General features: G+C 57.8%; 1 protein-coding gene across 1 annotated transcript; it reads right to left on the reverse strand.

Annotated features, from left to right (window-relative positions):
* Positions 1–15,642: 15,642 nt before the first annotated feature.
* Positions 15,643–16,422, reverse strand: LOC126232507 (uncharacterized). Its single transcript, XM_049942755.1, has one exon. The coding sequence runs from the start codon at positions 16,420–16,422 to the stop codon at positions 15,643–15,645; it is 780 nt and encodes a 259-aa protein (XP_049798712.1).
* Between the last annotated feature and the right edge of the window lie 742 nt (positions 16,423–17,164).

Here is a 17,164-nt window from a genome sequence, read left to right on the forward strand (position 1 = left end):
ATGGGACCATTGCTTTTCACAATTCATATCATATAAATGAGCTAGTAGATAGTGCCGGACGTTCCATGCGTCGTTTCGCGGATGATGTGCTGTATGTAGTATACAGAGAGGTTGCAGGACGATCGGCAGCGGATAGGCACCCGGTGCAGGGAGTGGCAACTGTCCCCTTAACATAGACAAATGTGATGTATTGCGAATATACAGAAAGAAGGATCGTTTATTGTATGATTGATTATATGATAGCGGGACAAACACTGGTAGCTGTGACGTCTGTAAAATATGTATCTGGGAGTATGCGTGCGGAATGATTTGGAAGTGGAATGATGATCAGATAAAAGTAATTGTTGGTAAGGCGGGTACCAGGTTGAGATGCACTGGGAGAATGCTTAGCAAAAATGTAGTCCATCAACAAAGGAGGTGGCTTACAAAAACACGCGTTCGACCGACCCATACGTGAGTGTTGCCCACCAGTGTGGGATGCGTAGCAGGTCGGGTTGACGGAGGAGATAGAGAAAGGTCCAACGTTTCGTCACAGGGTTATGTGGTAACCGTGATAGTTAAGTGGCAGACTCTGCAAGGGAGGCGCTCTCTGCATCGCGGTGTAGCTTGCTCGCCAGGTTTTCGAGAGGGTGCGTTTCCGGATGAGGTATCGAATATATTGCTTCCCCGTACGTATATACCTCCCGAGGAGATCCCGAATGTAGTAAAAGTAGAGAGATTCGAGCGCGCACGGAGGCTTTCAGACAGTCGTTGTTCCCGCGAACCATACGCGACTGGAACGGCAAAGGGAGGCAATGACGACAGTGGCACGTAACGTAAAAAGTGCCCTCCGCCACACACCGTTGGGTGGCTTGCGGCGTATAAATGTAGGAGGTCGGCTGTCGTGTGTGCTTGGAGGCAGATTCGGTGTGTCTGTAGTTGCGGACGGCGGTCAGCCCCCCTCGCGTAAGCGGCGAGGGGCGGCGGCGCTCGGTTGGCCGGTGCCGATGTTGCGCAGGCGGCGCCCGTTTTGTTTGCGGCGGGCAATTTTGTGAGAAAGGGGCGCGAATGTTGGCGGGCGAGGTGGCCCGACGGCTGCGGGCCGATCGGGAAACGGTGGGAGGGCGATGGGGCGGCGGAGGTGCGTTTGCACGGCCGGCATCGCCGCACGCCTCCGCTTGTGTGGCTGTGGCGGCGGCCGCGCTGGCCGGGCTGGCGCGGCGACGGTGTGGCACTTTTGCCGAAGGTTTGGCCATTGTGGCGGGTCGTCGGCTGGGGCTGTGGGGGCGGCATGTGGGCGGGGGCGGCGATTCTCGGCGGGCCGAGCCAGGCTGTAGCGCGCGGTAGCTGCAGTTTGGCCGTGGTTTGCGGCGCTGCCGTGGCGACTGGTTGGCGACTGTGGTGTGGCCGTGTGTAGCCCCATCCTCGGTGGTTTGAACGGCGCGGGTGGTTGCGGCGCAGGTTTGGGGCTGGTCCGCACAGGCTGTCGGACGTTGGGCGGTAGCAAGCGCGGGAGGCGCGGCGCGGCGGCGCGCAGAGTGGCGGCCGCTCTCTCGGCCGTCCGCGCCCGCCCGCGACACTGGCTGGGCCTGGCGGCGCGGCGGGCACTCGCGGCCGAGCCGCCGTAGCGTGAGGTCGTCCGCACGCCGCGCCGCTCCGCCACGCAGCAGCTGGGGGCGCTCTCAGCCGCCGCCTACTCCGCCGGGGACGCCGTGAGAAGAGGCAAAATTGTTCGTGTCCAGTCAGGTCGAAAAAGATAGGCGAGATATTCTGGAAAGCCGGAATAGTAGGGACCTGATAGCATAGGGAACGCTGCAAGGTCAGGGCCCCTGCTGCGGCGGGACAAGCCCGCGCTTTGCCAGGACAGGCTTAATAAATTAGGGCAAAGTGAAAGTCGGGAATAGAGAAGTAATCTCCCACAATATCCCAACCACAGGAGAAAATGCCCTCCCCGTGAGGTATACCAACAACCACCTCCACCAGCCAGAATATGGGGAAAATAGGTCCCCATACAAAACTGGCAAAAAACACATCACCAGACGGGGAAAAGTCCCAAACCGACGGCACGACCGTGCCAAATGACACAACAACACGACTCCTCTCTCCCGATGAACAGCGGGGACGAGAGAAGGAGAGTGAGATATTAGCGAAAGAAATGTCAAAAAAGAAACTCGCCAAACCGGCGAGCGTCAAATACTTCACAACCCGACAGAGCCGCCAAAACCGCGCTCTGTCCGCGACACAAAAGAACACAACGGGCACCCGCGTCGGCACCACGAAACCCACGCACAAAAGCCCAACCAACCGCGTCGCGTCGACTTCCGCATCTGCGAACAGACCGACGGCGACAAACACACCAGAAAACTCCACCCCACGACAACAGCAAGGGGCAGGGAAGAGAAAATCACAAATACCCACAAGAATTCCACACAATTTCGAGAGTCCCAACCGATTTGCGGCCCTAGGGGACTCGGATGAAGAAGGCGAGAAAACCGTCTCTCCAGACGTCAACCCGCCACCGCCACCACAACAAGCACCACCAGGGGATACACCTGCACCTTGCACCTCTACATCACACGACGACAACTCGACTCCCGCCGTCGCGGGTCGACAACAGCCCACCGTCAGCGGAGAGGACGAGACAAATCCGAGGAATGTACCTCCAATAGTGGTGTACCAATTAGAGGGGTACACCAAACTAAACAAAGATATAAAGAGCAAGATATCAGGCCCCTTAAAGGCCATCTTCCGGGGTGACTCGGTCAAGTACTACTTCGAGTCCCTAAGCGATTACTATGCCGCGGCAGCCTTTCTAAGAGAAAGGGAGGTACCGCACTTTAATCACCAACCGCCCGAGAAAAAGGATTTGCACGTGGTCTTCCACGGCCTACCAGCCCAAGTCCTAGAGGAGGAATTACGAGAGGCCCTTGTAGAGATAGGGTTCAGCCCTACATACGTGCACCAGTTCAAAAAACGAGCACGCAATTCACGAAGGCTCATCCGTGAGCCAACGTACAAAGTCTCCCTCCCCAGGGGCTCGGGCGGTGAGAGGATATACGAAGTGCGGTATATCCTCCACACAAAGGTGACGGTAGAAACCTACCGTCCCAAGGAAGGTCGCGCGCAGTGTCACCGCTGCCAGCGCCTAACGCACACGGCAAACTATTGCAACATGCCGGCGAGGTGCGTAAAGTGCGCGGGCCTCCACGCCACAAAGGACTGCCGGAAACCTGAGAGCGAGCCGCCAAAATGTGTATTGTGCTCCGGAGACCATCCAGCATCTTGGAAAGGCTGCCCGGAACACCAAAAGTACATACACCGTCCCAGACAGCCGACAGAGGGACAACACAAACAGCGTGCGCCCTCGAAAAACAAACAACCCCGACAAAACAAAAATAACGGCGAAAGACAGACGAGAACTGACCCCAACCAGGAGTTAGGAAACACACCACACACAAGACAAGGCCAAACAAACAGAAACGACCTCCCAGCAAGAGTCCCCACTCCAGGGGAAACAATGCACCAGGTGACAAATGACGAAACCGAAAAAACGACACGCAGAACAGACAGACCAGATACAAACCCAACAGAGGGCGCACGCCCCCCACGCTCACGACAAACAAGACCACAGTTTCCACCTCTCCCTGCGCGACGACAGGTCCATCCGGACATTGCCGCACACGCGGAGGCGGCAGGCACAGACAAGAACACGCCAACACCTCGCCGCCGCTCCTTCAGAGAGGTACTGACACCACCAACGACCGACACAACACCAAAGCACAACCAAACAAACACGACAAAACAAACGCAGACACAAAATGAGACAACACAAAACAAACAGGAAACCACGGCCACACCACACACAAGTGAGAAAGGACTGCTCGTGGACGCCCTATGGGTGATCATAAACACGATCCGTTCCCTCGAGCAGGACTCAAACATAGTCACAACAATATTACACACGGCAAACGCGCTCCGTCAAGCATCGGACAAGACGGAAAAGACACAAATAATACTACAGGGTCTGCTTAGTGCGTTCATGTAAAGATGGCGCAACGAGGCAGACAAAACACTGACACAACACTTTGCATCTGGAATGCAAACGGCATTAAAAACAAAAAGACGGAGCTACAGACGTTCATATCGGACCATAATGTGGACGTCCTGTTAGTCTCCGAAACACACCTCCGGCCCTGCGATACCTTTAAACTGCGGAACATGACGGGTTACCGCACCGACAGACAAAATCAAAGAGGAGGCGGTACGGCCGTGTTCCTGAAACGGAAAATTCCGCACGATGTGGTGGACGCGCCTCCGGTGCAGGACATCGAGGTCACTCTGGTCACAATATACACGGACAGAGGGAAATTGACGGTGGGGGCAGCATACCTAGCCCCAAACCGCCAGTTACTGGAAGAGGACCTCAGAGTGATCTTCGACAGGCACCAAAGGGTGGCGTTGGGCGGGGACCTAAACGCTAAAAATCCAGCGTGGAATTCCCGCACAACGAACCCGAAAGGAACAAAACTCCTGCAATTGGAGGACGCGTACCACTACATCGTCCGCGGCCCTGACGACGCGACACACATCCCAGTCATAGCTGGTCACAGACCGGACGTCCTGGACGTACTGCTGACGAAAAATATTGGAGACGACGTCACGCTAGATGCGATCCAGGACCTAACGTCTGACCATAATCCGGTTCTTGTGAAGCTCCGCAGGATGAATTCTATCCCGGACATCCCAAGAAAAGTAATAAACATAAACTGGGAACAGTATCGCAGGGTCCTCACAGACACAATAGACCCAACACTGGACCTGTCGTCAGAGGAAAAGCTGGACGGTGCTGTCGACTACCTTACATCGGCAATACAAAAAGCCATCAAACAGACCAGAACAACCACAGTACTACCGGATAGACACGAGACAGAACTCCCTCCGCTACTGCGGGAGCTCCGATGCCAGAAAAACAGACACAGAAAACTGTGGCAAAGAAGCAGGGACCCGCGGGAGCGGAGAGAAATGAACAGGCTGTCTCGTGAACTCGAAAAGCGGCTAAAAGAATGGCGCGCGGAAACCTGGGAAGACAGGATGGAGACATTCTGCCTCCAAACCCAGGACGAGTGGCAACTGGTCAAAAACATCCGACAGCAGCGACCAGCAAAAAGGGCTATGCTAGGACCCCAGGGTACCGTGTTTGATGCCTTGTCAAAAGCCGAACTGTTTGCGGACACATACGAGGAGCAAAACACAACACCACAGATCGACCTCACAGCCGCAGAACAGCTTGAGGAAGACAATGTCACACAAACAGTTCAAAATCTCCGAGACACACCGACACAAACAGCACCAGAACTCACAACACCGACACAAATAAGGAAAATAATAGCCTGCAGAAAGGGCAGATCCGCACCAGGACTAGATAAAATTTCAAACATACATCTAAAGAACCTATCTAGGAAACCACTAGTCCTGCTAACACGCATAATAAATAGCTGCATGCTGCTACAAAAATTCCCTGCGGCCTGGAAGGCAGCAAAAGTTATTACAATCCCAAAGGCAGGGAAAGACCCAAAACTACCGGCGAACCACCGTCCTATCAGTTTACTCTCCACAATGGGGAAAACACTTGAAAGAGTAGTTTTGGACAGGATCAACAAATGTCTCATAGACGATGAAACCATAAGACCGGAACAATTTGGGTTCCAGAAAAAGGTCTCTGCAGAGCTACAAGTCCTTCGACTAACAGAGCACATCACACACAATTTCAACTACACAAACTCTACAGCAGCAGTATTCCTTGATTGGGAAAAGGCATACGACAAGGTATGGCATGATAACTTGATCTTTAAGATACACCACAATACGACGATCCCCGATGTGTACACACGATTAGTAGACAGCTTTCTGACAGACCGGACGTTTCTTGTTGAGGTAGACGGAAAACGCTCCTCAAGAAAGACCCTGAGGGCCGGCATCCCCCAGGGGTCGGTTCTATCACCCACACTTTTCAACATATACGCAAACGACATCCCCCTGTCACCGCATGCCAGGATAGCCCAATTCGCGGATGACACAGCCTTCTACACGAGTGGCAGGCAGCACCATTCAAACATAGCACGCCTCCAAAGGCAGCTAGACATGGTAGAAGACTGGTGTAGGGGAAACAAAATGACATTAAACGCAGACAAAACTACAGCTGTCTATTTCACAAGAAAGCGGCCGGTACTCAGAAACCAGCTGTCCCTAAACGCCCAGGAATTACCGTGGAGAGACTCCGTGAAATACCTGGGCGTAACACTAGACAAAAAAATGTTGTTCCACCTTCACATCGGGGAAAAGCGGAAGAGAGGTATAAACCTCGCAAAAGCCCTCCTGCCCTTCTTCCTCAGCAGGGAGATGTGGATAGAAACAAAACGAACATTATACAAAACAACAGTCCTCCCAGCATTAACGTACGGGTGTTCTGCGTGGGGAATCACGTGCCAGACCAACCACAACAAGTTGCAAAGGGTGCAAAATAAGGTACTAAGGTGGATTCTGGACGCCCCACCGTGGACACCCGTACGAGAGCTCCACGAAACGGTGGAAATCGAGAGGATACAGGACACAGTGAAAAGACTAGTGACAACAATATTTGACAAACTAGAAGTAATAAGAGACAACTGCAGACAACTCAGGGGCACAGGTACTGTGATACCCCGAACGTGGCACAGGCAGAGAGTGCCACGCCAAATCACACAAGACCCCATAGACTAGACTAGTAAGAAATTAGTAGACAATAGTAAATAAGCATAATAGTTAATAAAATTTCGATTTAGCTTAGTACACTTTGTAATTGTCCTTAAAAACCCATGCTCCCTTGTTGGGAACCACCAGGGAATACAAATATGTCTATTTATATTGTGCATTGATTGTTAGTTAAAAATTTTCTAGCTGATTAGTAGCGTAGGACCAGAACTAAGTCTAAGATGTAGTCACTAAGCCCCTCCCCCACTCTCTGTCGGCTGCACGACCACCCTTAGCCACATAGATTTAACCACACTTGACAAATGTTGTAAAAATAAATGTTAAAGTAAGACGCAGGTCTGCTGCAGACCATAAATGGTACGTCGCCCGTAACCAGCGGGCAAGCGGCGGAAAACAACGGGCACAGCAGCCGCCACGGAACGACGACCTCATCTCGCCGAGCGGCCGACTGGCACAACTCCACAAAGGAAAGCAGTGGGAAGCAGCACCAGCTGCACCCACTGCACAGAACCCACGCCTCAAAAATCGAGGATGGTCGGGGGCCGCAAGGCCTTATTGTTACCGACCATGCCCTCCAAAGCCCACGATTTTGTTTTTGTAAATAAAAATTTAATCACAGAGAAAAACAAACGCAACCACACACAAATACACGTAGATTCGGCAAAGCCGAAGGCACTGTAAAACACCACGTTACACAAAAAAAAAAAAAATAAAAAAAAAAAAAAAAAAAAAAAAAAAAAACGGCGCGGCGGCTATTCTCTGCCGCCGTGCTTGCCGCCTGCCGCTCTCGCTCTCGCTCTCGTGTGTGTACGCGCGTCGTCGAAATAATGGCAGATCAGGCGGCTACGAACGAGACTGCTGCGGCACCCGCCGCCACCGGCACGACGAAGAAGGCCAAGTCTGCGGCGTCTGCGAAGAAGCCGCGCGCCAAGCCTGCGCACCCGCGCACCTCTGAGATGGTGACGGCCGCCATCAAGAGTCTGAAGGAGCGCGGCGGCTCGTCGCTGCAGGCGATCAAGAAGTACATTGCCGCGCACTACAAGCTGGACGCGGAGAAGCTGGCGCCCTTTATCAAGAAGTACCTCAAGTCGGCCGTCGTGGCTGGCGAGCTGGTGCAGACGAAGGGGAAGGGCGCGTCCGGCTCTTTCAAGCTTGCCGGCGCCGGCGGCGGGGCGGCCGAGGGCGGCAAGGCCCGTGCCGGCGGTGCGAAGAAGAAGCGCGCCGCTCCGGCCAGCAAGGAGAAGAAGGGCGCCCGTGCGGCCGGCGCAAAGAAGGCTGGTGGCGTGAAGGCGGCGACCGGTCGGAAGGCGGGCGCCGCCAAGAAGGCGTCTGCGGCGTCGGCGGCTCCCGCGGGTGCGAAGAAGGCGGCTGCGGCCAAGCCGGCCAAGGCCAAGTCGCCGTCGAAGGCGAAGAAGGCCGCGAAGGTTCCGACGAAGAAGCCGAAGGCGCCGCGCCCGAAGAAGGCGACGACGCCGTCTAAGGCGAAGGCTTCGCCCAAGAAGAAGAAGTGAAGTTAAAGTAAAGAAAGGAAAGGGGAAGGAAGGGAAGGGCTGGCGCTTGACCCCGTCGTCCCCCACCCCCCTCCCCCGCGTCGTCTAGTGGCGCGCGATGGCACGGCTGCGCGCGGCCCAAAACGGCCCTTCTCAGGGCCATCAGAGGACGTCGGGAAGGCGTTGATTGTCGTGCTTGGCGCGTTGTGTTGTCTTGTTTGGGTGGCCGTGCGTGCATGCGCCGGGGTGTGTGTGTGTGTGTGTGTGGGGTTGGTTGGTGTTTGTGTGGCGTTTCTGTATGACCCTTGTGGGTACTGTGTGCGTGCCGTGGTGGTTGGATTGTGGGGCCGGTGGCGGTAGGCGGCGGCGCGCGGTAGCGGAGCGGTTGTGGCCGTTTTGTTTTGTGTTTTGTATTTTGTGCGGCGGCCGACGGTTGGTTTCTCATGTTTCTGGAGACTCTGTTTGTTTGCTTGCTTTGCGGATGGCGCGTCTTGTTTGTTATGTGTGTGTCCTCTCTGTGTGAAAGGGGGACGGGGACGTTGAGACGTGGAAGTGGCCGGCGGGAATTGGGAAGGCGCGGTGGCGCCTCGGAGACGGCGGCGGCCAGCCACCCGTGGTGACGTCGTCCGGCTGTTTGTTTGTGTGTATTTGAAGGGGTGGGGTGGGATGACGTCGATTGTGATTGTTGGCGAGAGCGGCTGTGTACGGGAGGGAGGGTGGGGAATTGTGGTGGTTGTTTTAACGGGGCTAGAGAGAGAGGCTGGGCGGCAAGACCGACAAAAGTTTTGCTCGCGACGGAGAGATGTTAGTGGCCCTGAAAAGGGCCGTTTTTTTTGTGTTGCGCGCGTGCGGTGCCGTGCCGCGGCTAAGCGGTTTAGGCGCGCTCGCCGCGGATGCGGCGCGCGAGCTGGATGTCCTTGGGCATGATGGTGACGCGCTTGGCGTGGATTGCGCACAGGTTGGTGTCTTCGAAGAGGCCGACGAGGTAGGCCTCGCTGGCCTCCTGCAGGGCCATGACTGCGGAGCTCTGGAAGCGCAGGTCGGTCTTGAAGTCCTGGGCGATCTCGCGCACTAGGCGCTGGAACGGCAGCTTGCGGATGAGCAGCTCTGTGCTCTTCTGGTAGCGCCTGATTTCTCGCAGGGCGACGGTGCCCGGCCTGTAGCGGTGGGGCTTCTTGACGCCGCCGGTGGCGGGCGCGCTCTTCCTCGCCGCCTTGGTGGCGAGCTGTTTGCGCGGCGCCTTTCCGCCGGTGGACTTGCGGGCCGTTTGCTTTGTGCGGGCCATAGCGGTTAGCGGTGCGTGCGGTAGCGAAGCGTCCGGTGCTGCCTTGACAACGGGCCCGCGCGGGCCCGTGCTGCGCTTATATGCCCTCGGTGCGCGTGGTGGGGGGAGGGCGGGCCAGAGTCTATATAGGGGGGCGGCGCGCGCTCACGGCGCACCGTAGCCGACTCGCTAGCGCCGGGTGAGGAGCTGCCGCTTGTGCTTTTTTTGTTGCTTGAGGAGGAGGAAGAATGACAGGCCGCGGCAAGGGAGGAAAGGGGCTGGGCAAGGGTGGCGCCAAGCGGCACCGCAAGGTGTTGCGCGACAACATCCAGGGCATCACGAAGCCCGCCATCCGCCGCCTGGCTCGCAGGGGCGGCGTGAAGCGCATCTCTGGTCTGATCTACGAGGAGACCCGCGGAGTGCTGAAGGTGTTCCTGGAGAACGTGATCCGCGACGCGGTGACGTACACTGAGCACGCCAAGCGCAAGACTGTGACGGCCATGGACGTGGTGTACGCCCTGAAGAGGCAGGGGCGCACCCTGTACGGTTTCGGCGGTTAGGCAGGCAGCCGGTGTGCTGTGCTGTGGCCTTCCCGCGGCCGTGCCGTTGCCCGTGCTTGGTGGGAGAGACGAAAAACGGCCCTTTTCAGGGCCACCACACTGTTCGGAAATTGAAAAGTGCGAAAGGGTCTGTGTTGCCTGCCTGCCTCTGTGTGTGTGTGTTTGTTGTTGTTGTTGTTGTTGTTGTGCGCCTCTGTTGCTTTGCGTGCGTGCGTTCCGTTTGGAGTTTCGACGTGACGTGTGTGATGATGGATGCGGGAGGGCGCGGCTGAGTCCGGTGTGTGCGTGGTTTGTTTGTGGCGCGGGCCGGATCATCGATCGGATCAGCTGTTTGGTTTGGTTTGGTTTGTCCTGTGCCTGTGTGTTTGGAGAGCGCGCGCGGCGGCCCGCGTGTCGTCCGTCGTCGGGCCGTTACGCGCTCTTTTAATTATGAACATATTAACAATGATCACATCACATTATTGGTGTATTGATGTCGTTGTCGTTGTTTGGAACGCGACTGTGCGTGCGTGGAGGGGTGCAGAAAAAATGTGTGTGTGTTCGGCCACACGGGCTGTGGACAAGATGGCGGACGTGCGCCGGCGCTGTGGACGTTGTTGTAAAGTGCGGCGAGGACGACGGAAACTTTGCTTTGGACGTAGGTTTGTGTGGTGGCCCTGAAAAGGGCCGATTGTTGTGAGGCGAGCCGGCAAGGCAAAGGCGCGTTTGCGTTTGCGTGCATGGAGCACGCAAGCGCAGCGCCGCGGTCCCTGTTTAGGCCTTCTTCTCGGTCTTCTTTGGCAGCAGGACGGCCTGGATGTTGGGCAGGACACCACCCTGTGCGATGGTGACGCCCGACAAGAGCTTGTTGAGCTCCTCGTCGTTGCGGATGGCGAGCTGCAGGTGGCGCGGGATGATGCGCGTCTTCTTGTTGTCGCGGGCCGCGTTTCCGGCCAGCTCGAGCACCTCAGCCGCGAGGTACTCCATGACGGCGGCGAGGTAGACGGGCGCCCCGGCGCCGACGCGCTCGGCGTAGTTTCCCTTGCGCAGGAGGCGGTGGATTCTGCCGACCGGGAACTGGAGCCCAGCCCTGCTTGAGCGGGACTTTGACTTGCCCTTGACTTTGCCTCCCTTTCCGCGTCCGGACATGGCGTTTGGCTAGTGGCGTAAGCGCTAAACACGTAACCGTAACGGTGCGAGCCGCAGCGAGTCGAGCAGCGGAGTGCGTGCGTGTGCCGGCGGCGGCGGGGTGGGGGTCCCTTTATGGGCTCGGGTGCGGCGGCCGGTTGCGCGCGCGCCCCATTGGTCGGCGGCCGCAACAGGGCGAGCTGGTAAAGGTGCGGTGTTGCGGTAGCGGCGGGTGCCACTGTGTGGGGAGACGCTGACTAGAGCGGAGCGCTTGCTGCCTGTTGTTGTACGTTCGAGATGCCGCCCAAGACTAGCGGGAAGGCCGCCAAGAAGGCCGGCAAGGCGCAGAAGAACATTTCGAAGGGCGACAAGAAGAAGAAGCGCAAGAGGAAGGAGAGCTATGCCATCTACATCTACAAGGTGCTGAAGCAGGTGCACCCCGACACGGGCATCTCGTCGAAGGCGATGAGCATCATGAACAGCTTCGTGAACGACATTTTCGAGCGCATTGCGGCCGAGGCGTCTCGCCTGGCGCACTACAACAAGCGCTCGACCATCACGTCCCGCGAGATCCAGACGGCTGTGCGGCTCTTGCTGCCTGGCGAGCTGGCCAAGCACGCCGTGAGCGAGGGCACGAAGGCGGTGACCAAGTACACGAGCTCCAAGTAAGGAGGAGGTTGTTACTTCGGCTCTTGGAAGGAAGGAAGGAAGGAAGGAAGGAAGGAAGGAAGGAAGGAAGCTCCCTCCGTTGCGAGAGCGGCAAAACGGCCCTTTTCAGGGCCACCAAATTGCCTTTGCGGGAAGAGCGGAATTGTTTGTGTGTGTGTGAGTGAGTGAGTGAGTGAGTGAGTGAGAGGGGCGGCATAGCTACCCGGTTTGGTTGGTTGCGAGGCAGCTGGTGGTGCTGCTGTGCCGTGGTGGTGTGGTCTCGAATGTGGTTGTGGTTGTGGTTACTGGGGTACGGCCGCGAGGGTTTGGTTGCCGCCGGTGTGACGTGGAATGCGTGCACGAGTCTTGGCGTGGTTGTTTGTCGACACACAGATAGATCGATAGGAGGTGTTGGTGCTGTCTGTGGCGCTGATTCATGTCTTTGTCTCCGTCTGCCCGGTTAGTCACGTGACTGCAATTGAAAGTCCTCGCGATTGATTGATTGTTGGATGTCACCGTTACGGCCGTCTGTTGTCACATCATACATGATGGCGAGGGTGAAATGTTGTGTTGCCGTCGACTATTCCCTTTGCTGTACGGCGCGTTGGTGTGTGTGTGTTGGTGACGTTTTAAATGGACGTGTCGTACTATCATCCATTACGAAGTCGCCAAGAAATGTACGGGCGGGTGGGGTAGGCGACACGCACGGTGGTGTACCTATTTGGCCCTTGATTTGATGATAGCCGTTTCTGCAGTTTGACTGATGATTGATTGGACTGTTGTGCGCACGCACGTCATTCACGGTGCACGTGTGTTCGGTTGAGTACAGTAAGCGTGAGGCTAGACGACGACGGTCGTTGTTTGTTGTTATGGGCGTACACGCGTTTCGTTGGTCTGTGTCCCCCGGTGTGAAATGGCAGGTGTGTCGGTGATGTGATCCGATCCGGCGGCTCTGAGTAACTGTCAATATCGGCGCGGTACACCGGCGTCATGGCAACGTGTCGGTGTTCACACCAGTCGCACTGTGGCACCGTCGGCGCCGCGAACGGTGACGAAAGGCTGACCTTTGATCGGTCGAGTGTCGTGTCTGGGCAGAACGTGTGGAATGAGCAAAACTGTTGGGGACGGAAACAATGGTGGAGGAGGGGAACGGAAAGTAATAAAACAAACAAAATGGAGAAGCAATCACCGGAAAACGAAGCAGGGAAAAACGGAGAGGCGCTGTCTATAGCAACGGAACGTTCCCGTGCATTGCAGCCGCACTGAAAGGCGTTTACGGCGCGGCTGCAGGTGTCGGCCGTGGTGACGGCTGAATTGCATTGCCTTCCCGGATGAAACGTTCGCCGACATGGCTCGGAGGAGGAATCTATGAGAATGCGTTGCCCTTGCCTGCCGTTTCGTGTGCCCTCCTGTTGTGTACGCTGTTGTTGTCCGGTGTAGCGAAGGGTGTGTATGTAGGGGTGTGTGTGTGTTTAGTGGGGAATTGGAAGGTCGATAGCTGCCGTCACGGTCAAGATAACGCAGTCAAAGGTGTCGCGAAAAAGTGTGTTAGCCGTGGTTGGTTGGTTCGTGTGTTTTAAAGAGAATGGACGAGAGAGAGAAAGTAGGTGGAGAGTGCGTTGCGTGTTGCCTAACTGCGTCCGCGAATATGGCAGTAGTTGGTGGTGGGCGTGCCCTTGCATGTGGCCCGGAAGGCGTGTCCGTTTCGCGGTAGTGGCACCGCTGCTGGCATATTCGGGAGATGGGAGGGGCGCGAAAGGAGAAAGGAGACGCGGAGGCTTTTAAAGACGGGGAGGGCGCGTGTGGGTGGCTCGCGCTGCGCTCGGCGGTTGTGTTTGTGCAACAAATGTGTTGCCGGGAGGGGACCGTTGTTGTGGTGCGGTTGTAGCCTCAGACGCGGCCGGCAGTGAACGTGAGACGACGGATGCGGGCCGGGGCGGCGCATGTCGCCGGTGCCATGCCTTTTAAGAGCCGCGTGGTCGGGGGTGTGCGCACCGTGTGTCGTGTTGCGAGACAGCATCATTTGTGCTGCGTGGCGTGGCGTGGCGTGGGGGCGAGGAGAGCGAGCCGCGCGGTGTGCTTGTGCGCCGGAGAATGGCACACTGCGCCTGCCCGTTGAGGAGGCCGATGGCCGTGGTGTGGTGGAAATGGAGCGCGTCGGACGTGCACCAATGAGAAAGAGAAACAAAGCGGCGACAACGAACGAAAGGGGGAGGGAGGCCATTGTGTCACATGCGGCGGTGGGAGGAAAAAAAAAAAAACAAACAAACAAACAAACAAGAAACGAAGACGTAAGAAAGAGGAGAAACAACAAAGAGAATGAGTCGTGCGTTCGCGAGGGGGGGTGCGCGTGTAACTCCGGTACGCGCAGTGCCGGAGCCCAACGGCTGTGTCGTCGACGCCAGTGCTTGTCGGCCGAATGGGTGCGGGAATAGAGGCAGCGTCGGCACGGAGAAGCAAGCAAGAAGGAAGGACGCACGCGCGCTGCGGCGTTTGGCGCGGTTTGCGGCTGGCGCCTTTGGTGGCAACGGCCGGGACAAGCAGCGGTGTATGGTGGTGTGCGGGGCGGACAGGGGCGGCGGCGGTGGTGGACTGGGAGGAGGCGAGGCGGCGCCGACGGTGGCGTGTGGTACGGCGAAAACGGGACGGACGGACGGCGGATGTTGGAGAGGCGCCGCGCACGCAGACACATGGAAGGAAGGAAGGAACGAACGCAAGGGAACAAATGGAGGGGGCGAATGTGGAGATGCGGGCAGGCGGTGGTGTTTGTGGGCATGTGGTGGGGAGAAGGGCGGGGGCGGGAGGACAGAGGCGAGGCGACTGCGTGCTTGCTCGCTCGCTCGCGTGTCTTTTGTTTTTGTGTTTGTTTTTCCATCGTTTGGTCGCCTTGGAGCCTGTCGGTCCCGTCCGTGTGTGGCCACGCTTCGGGTGCGTGTATGTTTGTACGTTTCGTTTGTTCGTCTTCTGCAGCAGAGGCGGTGCGCGGCAGTGGGAACGCCTGCCTGGCGGCTGGGACGGCCAGCAAATGCGGTTGGATGGGCGGCCACAGCACCGCACCTGTGCCCAAGGAGGCGACGCTGGCGGCGGGGCCCCCTCGGATGCGGCCGGCTGGGGGCTGTGTGCGCTGCCGCTGCCGCTGCCGCCGCCGCCGCCGCCGCCGCCGCCGCCGCCGCCGCCGCCGCCGCCGCCGCCGCCGCCGGTGCTGGTGCTGGTGCTGGTGCAGCAGCAACAACGACGAACAACGAGTAAGCAAGAAGAGGACGAAGCGGATGGCTGGTGGGTGAGTGCATTTATTTAGGCGGTCGACAAGGCAGTGCGTGATGTGGCGTTGTGACGGGGGTTTGCTCACGTGGCCTCGTTTGTGTTGATGCGCAGGAAGATGAGATGCGGGCAGACGCAGACGCGTACAGAGAGACGAGCCCGGTCTGCAGCAGGATGTGTGGCGCGGCGCGCCGAGTGCAGAGCAGCGCGCGCCGCCTGGGCCGGGCTGGGCCCGCCCGGCGGCGGGCCGCGCTGTTGTCGCGGACGTGAGCGCCCCCTGGCGGGTGGTCGGAGGCGGCGCGGTGGACGTGTGTCCGGTTGGCCAGTGCACATTGCGAGTGGCTGGCTGGCGGTCGGCGGCGAGACGGGAGAGGAGGTATGTGTCGCGGGCGCCTTTGCTGCGCTGCGTCGTTGCGTGCCTGGGCGTGCGCCTGTCGACTGTGTGTGACTGTGTTGGGCGTTGTGCCACGTACGTGTGTGCTCGGCCGAAGGCGTCGGAAGAAAAAGAGAGAGAGAGACGGGCGGGAAAGTGGGTCGGTGTGCGTGCGTCGCCCGTGATGCGATGATGTCGCGTCATGTCATGTCATGTCTTTGCGAAACGGCTGCCGAGAGGTGTGTGGTGGCGAGCGGGAATGTGCGTTTGGTGGTTGCCGGCCGGCCGGCAGTTGTTGGTGGTTCCTCCTGTGTGGTTGTTTGTGCTGCTTTGATGGCAACGTGGAAGGACGCCGGTTTTTCCGTGCCTTGCGTGTGGTTGTGTCGACGGTGACTGGTTGGGGGTGTGCGCCGATGCACGTGCCATGTTGTTATGTTTGGGTCGTGAGTGTGTTTTTGGCTGTGTTGTTGTGTACGGGAAGGGGGAGAGAGGAGGAGGCGGCGGCGGCGGCGGCGGCGGCGGGGGTGATAGTGCGTGCAGTAGTGCCGTTGCGACGGGCGTCGGGTGGAGCCGTGCGTAGTGGCGGAAAGGTGTAGGTTGCGGGAAGCGAGCCCGTCGCGTGTCGTCGTCGACGACGGGGTCGCGTGCGCTGTGAATCGAGAGTGGCGGGAAAGGGGCAGCGTGCCGCTGTGTCGTGGTCGTTAGCAGAGGCCTGTGTGCCTGTCCGTTTGTTTTCTGTCGGACGCTTGGTGCGAGGTGTTTGTTTTGTTTTGTTGCCGCCGCCGCGGTTGTTTTTGTTTGTCGGCTGTGCTGTGTCGGTGGGTCGGCGAGCTGTTTTGCGGTGCGTGAATGTGTTGGTGCAAAAGTGGCGGCGGCGTCATGGCTGCGACCGCGACGAGCCGCGGGCGCGCCATTGATGATGTTGAACACAGAGCGGCTGTGTGCAATGGGAGGCCTTGTGTACGGGTAGCGGTGTTGTCGTACGTGCATCCGGCCCGGTGCGGAAAGCGCCGTTGCGGTTGCGGGTTGCCTCTGGTCGCGACGTGTGGTGCTCGGCTTTGTGGGTTTTTTTGGTGCCCCTTTGGCCGGTGGGTGGTGTTTGTTGTTTTGTGTGTGTGTGTGTGTGTGTGTGTGTGGTCGGTCTCTTTGGCGCTCGGTATATATCTGCCTCCTGCTCGGTCTTGTTGTCGACGTCGTCTGTAGTTTTTTGCGGCTTGCCGACGACCGACCGACCGAACTACTACCTACCTGTGACAGCTACGTGTGGCGCCCGAAGGTGAACGTAACGTGACCTCGGCGCCCTTAGCCTAACCTAAGATGTCCGGCCGTAAGGTAGGTGCGGCCACCTGACGCCTCACGTCCGAACGCTTAACCTAACTTTGACGCCTAACCTAACTTTAACCCTTAACCTAACCCACGTCCACCTAACGTAACCTAACCTAACCCAAGCGACGCCAACCCTAACCTAAGGTGTTGTACACTGCGAATGTCGAAGGCATGTTATAGTCTTAGGTGGAGAGCACTACACGCAACAAGCGGCTACACGGGTAGCAGGGGTTGTGTGGCGTGGGCTGGGCGGTTTTGTTAGGTTAGATGGCCTTGGGCAAGTACAGAAAGGGGGCAACAGCAGCCTCAACGGGTGCGGGGACCAAGCAGCAATCGGTATCGTTTGTTAATTGTCAACTGTCGAAGCTGCGTTGGTACAGTACCGGAACCGCAAGCGCTGACAGAG

Source organism: Schistocerca nitens, unplaced genomic scaffold (assembly GCF_023898315.1).
Source record: "Schistocerca nitens isolate TAMUIC-IGC-003100 unplaced genomic scaffold, iqSchNite1.1 HiC_scaffold_519, whole genome shotgun sequence".
In the NCBI taxonomy this organism is placed as follows: Eukaryota; Metazoa; Arthropoda; class Insecta; order Orthoptera; family Acrididae; genus Schistocerca; species Schistocerca nitens.

Bases quoted from the DNA above. Each gene is read 5' to 3' on its own strand.
- LOC126232507 (XM_049942755.1), bottom strand. From the start codon at position 16,422: ATGCACGTACGACAACACCGCTACCCGTACACAAGGCCTCCCATTGCA.